We start from the raw sequence: 7,500 nt of genomic DNA on the forward strand, positions 1-7,500 counted from the left end.
GCCACTTCTGCTGCACAACCGTCGTGAACATTTGGGTCGTCTGGTGCTGTTGCTGTTGCGACAGGTCCTGATGGTGCGTAGGATCCTGGCTTGCGATGCGATTCCGGTTGAAGGGGGAGAGAGCACCGTTCGGGGCACCTCCCGCGCCCATCCCGCCGACACCGCCATAGGTCGAGAAGCTGTTGTGGTCGAGCGTGCTGGTTAGCGGCGATTCTTCCGTCGGATTGAGCGTCGACGGTCCGGAAAGCAGACCGTAGTTGGACGAGTCTATCGATGTGCCCGTCTGGTCCGGTCCGGCAACGCCACTTTTCACATCCTGCACCAGGATGCAGTTGGTCGAGTCGAGGTTCGATTTCATTGAACTCGTTGCTGTGCGCAAATAGAAAACGGTAGGGCGTTTGAGTGAAATTGTGTTGAAGTTTTTCGCCTATTTCGTCAACCCCTTTCCACATGGTGCATACTGCACTACAGGGAAGGCAACAGTAGCGCTTACCTGCGAAATATGTTAACATTCCCGATAAAACAATTGTCACTAAAATTAAGGCGATGCTAAAACATTTCCAAGAGCAACGATGCTGACAGCTTTTATCAATTCGAAACCTGCGAGAAAGAATACAGAACACGTTATGCTGGTTGTAACAATAGCTTCTATATGTTTCGTTCCGGACGGACGGCTAGGTCCGGTTGCACCTACACTAGAGAGAAATGCGATAGAAAGCACACGGCATACAACAGCAGCAAAGAAAATAAGTATTATTGTGGCGAACAAATGTTATATGGCGAACGTTTCGTGCAGGACCCAGTTGCGGAAAGGTATCCGCGCCAGGAAAGAGTATCGAGAGGAAGCAAACAAGACCAGGATGTTAACTGAAACGTCAAGCAGGTGTAACAAGCAGGCAACACAATAAGCAAATGGCAAACAAAGATCCAAATCAAATCAAAGTAGTAATTAGTAGGCGAATGGTGAAACTCCACAGCTTCTCGACCTGGCATATACTTGCCAATCGTGAAGCTGCGGAAGACAAACAAAAGGTTAAACAAAACTCCGTAAAAATGGATGACGACTAGCAGCACTAGATTCCGCTGATCCAAAAGAACGATGCACAGTAACATCACTGGCGGACACAATTACCTTGATGGCGAGTAAGGTGAATAGTGAGGGGCATGTACGGTTCCCGCTGTCCGCAGCGGAAAGACGGGCATCACCAGAGACGAAGATCCCCCAAGACGGGATCCGGTACTGATGTGGGTATTAGTCATGGATTGCGTCAATTGCGGATGCGATTGTTGCTGGGATTGATGCTGCTGTTGCTGTTGCTGCTGTTGGGCTGATTGTAGTCTGGGTAAATATAGGGAGTTACGTACACAATTATTGCTCCGTGTGGCTTTCCTCATATCAAGCACCGAACCGAGACGCAATTGCTAATGGTGCTAGCTCTAGCATTTCTGACCCTAAACACACCGAACACACTAGCGTTGGGTTAAGCTAGTTGGTTCTGCTAGATGGTTCAGGCTGCTCAAATTTCGACCTCACGAGAAAAGGGCCGATCTCGAAAGGGCATTTCAAAGTCCTCGGTGGCTTACCTATTAGTAGTCGATTCTGCCGCAAACGGTTCTGCATAAATGTTTCTGGCCGGTGGAACCCTTCTTGGCAGCGGTGGAGGCGCCTGACTGTACCCATCCATGATGGTGTCACAGTCGTTATACTTCATCGATTTCATCGTCATCTTGGCGTCGGTTTGTGTCGGCTGTTCCCGGTCGCTGGTAGTTTGACCGACGGCCGGTCCACTCTTGCGGCGCACGTCTTTATTTCTTTCGGTAATCGGCGGTCTTCTCGTCTCCAGCTTCGGTTGGTGTGTTAACTGAGACAGCGGAGACACCTAGGTGTGGTTTAGCCACTCGTCGCTACAGTACCCGGGACGCAATGATTTCGCGCACGGCTATCATCCGGCTGCTGACGGTCACCACCGGTACGGTGACCGTGGACACTCATCGTCTGCACTACTGCTCTGGCAGGATGAATCTTGAAACTGCGCTCTGTTGAAAAGAGATGATGACCGACGGCGAACAGTTGGCGACGCTACGTTCGAACCTGAGGAGAAGTGAGGGGAGAAAGTGGGGGATTATATGTAGCGCATGCCTTACATTATAGTCACGGCGGGAGTTAAGGATGGTTCGTTCACGAAGCGACATTCGCTCGTCGTCAATTCACTGCTATTCAGAGGTTGTTAGTAATCAATTACCCCACTTGCCCTATTCACACTCAATTATCCCGCTATCACGCTGTTTGCGAAAGCACATATGAAAGCAACCAGCAAGAGTTTATGTTTCGAGAGGCTGTAGGCTTCTTCGGAAGGCGCGGGAGTTACTTTATCTGCGAAACTTAGCGAATCCCCTCCTTCCAAGTTAAAACGGCTGATGTGACTACTTCGTACCACTACAACCTTAGTGCGCTGAATGGATCTAATCGTAATATATGCACTACTTTTTTTTAAACATGTAGAGGACGGACGGAGTACCAATTTTAAATCGTTTGTTCTAGCTGAATCCTAGTAGTAACGATAAGCATACATAGGCATGGGTGTGCATATAGCAAACGCTTTCCGTAGGCTACAATGTTCTGTTATTAGGCATTCGAGGCTAACAATTCGTTGTATGCCAGGACTGTCGCAGGAACGACTTGATTTCACTGAATTATCAACAAGTTGTGAGCGGGTGGGTGTGTGAGCGCCTGGCGAGAGCGCCCGAGAGTCCCTGCGCGTCAAACTGTGTGGTACTGTGTGTTGATGTGTGTGGACACGCCTCTGTGTGTGTGTGTGTGCGTGTGTATGGAGTATTACATAACCAGCCAGATGCGATGCTAGCAATCTGCCAACCTATAGTAGTGTCTACCTCCCCTTTCCTGGCTGTGCAAATTCAATTGGCAAAGGCACTGGAGAAACAGAAATGCTATGCGTCAAGAGCTACGGCATCACCGTGTGGACGAGCGAAGACTTTAGAGGTTTGCTCGCCAGCTCGTTCATCATGCCATGATAGGGCTGGAACAATCTGGACACAGGCTTTCGCCATTGTCCTTCCCTTCTGAACTCATAAGACACTCCAATGCTCATCGAACAACCGACATGCCCAATCGATTTCATGAGAGATGGAGAGTGCTGCAGTAGTTGGTCAATTCGAGATCGAAACAGACGTGAACACACACACACACACACACACAAACGCAGTAGCAGTACTAGGTTGCATATATCCTTTGCTGCATCGAAGAGCAGCCGTTCCTTTTACCTCGATGCCCAATGTACCCGTAGCATCGTTGCCATCGTCTGCTGTTGGCGTATGAGGTGTAGGAGGTAGATGGTTCGTGTGCAGAGATTACGTTGCCTTTGCAGGGGGAGATTCGACGGGAAAAGCTACAGTATGCCGTTACCGACTATTGCGTGGTTTTTGCTCTCTCCCTCAACCTGTATTTAACTCTCTGTCGCTCTCGAATGCTCCTTACTAGATAGTATCTGAACCGTGTGTCGGCGATGCCAGGACTCAACGGTAGCTAGGAAAACCAACATATTTCTCGTTATGCCCACCGTGCGCCGGAATCTCCTATGATCTGTCTCGATGTTGCCCGTGAGCAATCGTTCCGACACAATTAAGCCAAAGGTCGGAGACGAACGCATCTGCGATTCAGGTGAGCGCACCCGTTCATCGGCCAGGCAGGCAGGAGTCACCAATAAAAACCACGAAAACTCGCACCTTAGCACGTACTCCAATACAGCAGCACCTACTATGGGACATGGTCACAAACATGCACACAGACACACACACACACTGGTACACACGAGCGTGATGGCAAAGAGCGAGCGAGGATGGTAGGGAAAAATTTTCCCGTCCCAAAAACCAATGGGGCCCGCAAGATGCCGGACTGGACCGCCAGAGGGCACTCGAGTCGTGGCCCGAATCGACAGAAAATGCTGAGAAATATAAAAACAAAAAGGGGGGCAAAACGGGGGCGAACAAGAAGCGCATTTTCGAAGCATCGTCACCCAGCGTTCAGCATCGTCTGTACGCCAACGCTCCCCCCTTTCATTCCCCTTTCATTCCCCTTCGCTGTTTTATGCTCACTGCCCTCTGGTACGTCTCCCCCAAAAATGTGACGATGTGTATGCTTGTGTGTGTGTGTGTGTGTTTTAATTTGGAGGAAAAGCCACCATACTTCGTTCGGCAACCACAATAAAGGGATGACCACAGAATTGTATGTGTGCGGTTCTGCGCTGTGTGTGCCCGCCGTTCTGGCAGAGCAAACAGGTAGAGCAGCAGCAGCAGCAGCAGCAGCAGTGTATGGGATGCTACGATGGTGCAGCAGCATCAAATTTTATGCGCGAGCTTGTATTTGTGGATATGTGAAGGAAAGACAGAAAGAAAGAGAGTAAAAGAATGAGAGAGACAGAGAGCGCCAGAGCGAAAGAGAGAGCCGAATCCTCTCGAGATGAGATTCAAGATGTACAGATGGAAGATCGCATATCCATCGACAGACAGTGGCGCAACATAGTAGCATAGCACGTCCGGAGAGAAGCATATAAGAATGCTAGAACACAGCCAGAGAAGTCTGTGTGTGTATATGTGGTTGAGAGAGCGAGAGAGACAGAGAAGGAGAAAAATTTGGTAAAGTTTGGGATGTTTTTTTTTAAAGTTTCGCTGTCGCTGTCAATGGCTGTACGTCATTCATCTGCTTCTATCGCCACTCGAAACTCCAGCTTCCAGCCTTTTCGGGTGGTTCTCGAGACATTAAGGCTCGACCTGAACCGCCATGTGGAAAGGTGATTGAGACGTTAAATTATATTCGCTCTCCCGTTTTCAGTCCGCTCTTTGGATGTTGCGGGGAGCGACGGGAGCTCTGCGTAGCGGCTCTCGCAAAACGGCTTTCTCGAGCATCCGCTCTGATCTGATGCCGAAATCGAACACCGAACAGAATACACAACCCACTCATTTTCTGGCTCGCTCAGGTGCTCGCAACACTTTCTCGAATTCCATGCGCGTTGCCTCTCGCTCGCTCGCCTGCTTCACAGTGGTTTCTGGCTGGTCTAGCGGTCTAACGGATGGAAATGTCATGGTAGAAAACAGAAAGATGTTAAGAACCAAAGAGTAAGCGCATACATGTATGTGTATGTGTATGTGAAACCGAGAGCCAGAGGTTAAAGAAAAGAGAGGGAGAGTGAGACTGCGGGTGCGAGAGAGCGAATCTGCAACAAGAATCTCTTCTCATCTCTGGCATAGTTGGCCGAGCGCCGAGAAAACGGCAATATTTTATCGATTTTCCTCTACCCACCCGCAACACCTACCACATCCCCTCCGTACCCTCGTGCGCGTTCACCAAATCCCCGTTTTCCGACTCCCAAATGGCGGCGGATCGTATAGAGCATTCGCTGCGTGTAAACCTAAGCCAACGAGAGCTTTGGCCGCCGAAGACAAGGCAACGGAACAACGCAACGATTAATCAGGGAAGAAAAAAAAACAGGGTTGAAACGATCCCCTCATCCCGCATGCTCTGAATGCTGACCAGAGAGTAAGGAGGATTTAGAAGCGAAGGGGAAATACACCAACAGGCAGACGGGAATCCTCTGAAGTCCTGTACCTTGCTGACGCACTCGCGTACCTCCCTTTATTTGGGCAGTGTTTCCTGCAAGTGCGCATACTAACGGAAAGTCGTTTGCTGAATGGAAAAACGGAAAAGACATTTCCGAAGGAAAGTCTGTGAAAAAAAAAACCCCCCACTGCTACCTCTACTCCTGTTAGCCTGATTTTTATATGCGCAAGCAGATACACATTCTTGCGTGCGTGCGTGCGTGCGTGCGCGCGCGTTACGTGTGTGTGTGTGTGTGTGAGCCTGCTGGATCTTCCCAATATTCCTTCCTCACTCCCTCGCATGATGTTTCGGGGCTGGAAAACAGAATGCCGAACAGAAAAAACGGGAAGAAACGAGAGCAAGCCGCCCAGGAAAGGGGAGTAGGAAGGAGGGGGAAGGCGTAGAGACATTGGAGTGGTGGTTTGAATGGTTGAAGAAGGAGCAGCTAACCGTTGAAAGGACTTGTCGAAGAGTTGCTGTTGCTGTTGCTGTTGCTGCTGCTAGGCTAACAGGCTGTTGTGTCGTGCCGTGCGCGTTCCTTTCTGTTCGCTCACGCGTTCTCGCTAGGATACACGCGCCCACACACTCACACACACACACACACACACACGGACACACACGGACACACACGGACACACAGGCACAATCGCAGCGCAAAGGAACAGACAGGTAAGCGGACGCACTCGTTCTGTGTATAACCACCTATCCACACACTGCTCGATTTTTCCTGCTGCAGTCCTTCCAGTCGGCTAGGCCGTGTCACGGTGGCAATAGCAGCCTCCCTGCAACGGTACGGGATGGCCAGGCAGCGACACAAGCCGCGCGATGGCGTTCTACGACGGTGAAGGAGGTGGGTCGCGGCGGTACCTCGCTGGTCATTGCATTTTGTTTATGGTGGATCGGTTGATAGGTGGACAGGCTTTGTGGGTCGCAATGCTGTCGGATTGCATTTCAGGCGCTCAGGAGGGAACGCGCATCCGCCGCGGGTTGACCTTCCTTGTCGCTGGTGCTTTCGTTCTCCAAAAGTACCTCACCAGGATATAACACTGCACAACACACACGCACACGCAGGCACGCACACTCTCTTTTTGAAAAACGCACACACACACGCGCACACGCACGCGCACGCACGCACTGAACACCAAAAGGGCTGCAGATGAATGTACGCGTTGGCAAATGCGAGTCCTGATGCTGCTGCTGCTGCTGCTGCTGCTGCTGCTGCTACTCGATTCCTTTAGTTCACGCAACACACCAATTACTTCACCTCGGCGCACGGTCAGAGCAGCGCCTCATCAATGGCGGATCTATTGGTACCAGCAGTTGACCCCCGTTTTATCGTGTGCGGTCTTACCACGAATGCTCCTCGATGCCGAACCGAATGGGAAGAAAGACGGATCCACTCTACCGCGCGAGAACAATCAGCCGAGAGCATGTGCTCTGACTTCTTGCTATGCTGCTGCTGCTGCTGCTGCTGCTACTGCTGCCCTGCCTACCTGCCTGCATAACCACCAGTATCACGCTCTCTTTCACGCCCTCTGTTCTCTCTGTAACGCTCCTGTGGGATCCTTTTCATTGAGAGCATCTTTGCTAGATAGCGAACGGCATCGGAAAAAGAGAGAGAGAGACGCTCTGGACGATGGCGATGCTGCGCAGGCCCGAGCGGCTCGTGTGCTCTCGTACGAATTCCCTTTTCTCTCTCACTCTCCCTATCTCTCACTATGCTGGCACGCTCGCTGTTCTGTGAAAGATTTCGAACCCAATATCCAACCAACATCAAACGCTATACATCGCCGCCGGTTGTTACGATGTTACTTTGTGGGACTAGCACCAATCGGTCGCTCGATGCTGTAATTGTTTGGCGAGATGGCGAGATTGATAATTCTTCC

At 50.7% G+C, this 7,500-nt stretch overlaps 1 protein-coding gene across 2 annotated transcripts in view; it reads right to left on the reverse strand.

The window, feature by feature from the left end:
* The window catches only part of LOC125956092 (teneurin-a), a 27,766-nt gene extending 20,793 nt beyond the window's left edge, over positions 1-6,973 (reverse strand). For both annotated transcript variants that reach the window (XM_049687643.1, XM_049687634.1), the window contains exons 1-5: positions 6,065-6,973; positions 1,585-2,092; positions 1,133-1,339; positions 494-600; positions 1-369 (exon numbers count right to left, since the gene is read on the reverse strand). The exon at positions 1-369 is cut by the window's left edge and continues 726 nt beyond it. In XM_049687643.1, the coding sequence (XP_049543600.1) occupies positions 1-369; positions 494-600; positions 1,133-1,339; positions 1,585-1,727 (826 nt within the window). In that variant the 5' untranslated portion in view covers positions 1,728-2,092; positions 6,065-6,973. The remainder of the gene's footprint in view (positions 370-493; positions 601-1,132; positions 1,340-1,584; positions 2,093-6,064) is intronic.
* Between the last annotated feature and the right edge of the window lie 527 nt (positions 6,974-7,500).

The sequence above is a fragment of the Anopheles darlingi genome, chromosome X (genome assembly GCF_943734745.1).
Source record: "Anopheles darlingi chromosome X, idAnoDarlMG_H_01, whole genome shotgun sequence".
Lineage (NCBI taxonomy): Eukaryota > Metazoa > Arthropoda > Insecta > Diptera > Culicidae > Anopheles > Anopheles darlingi.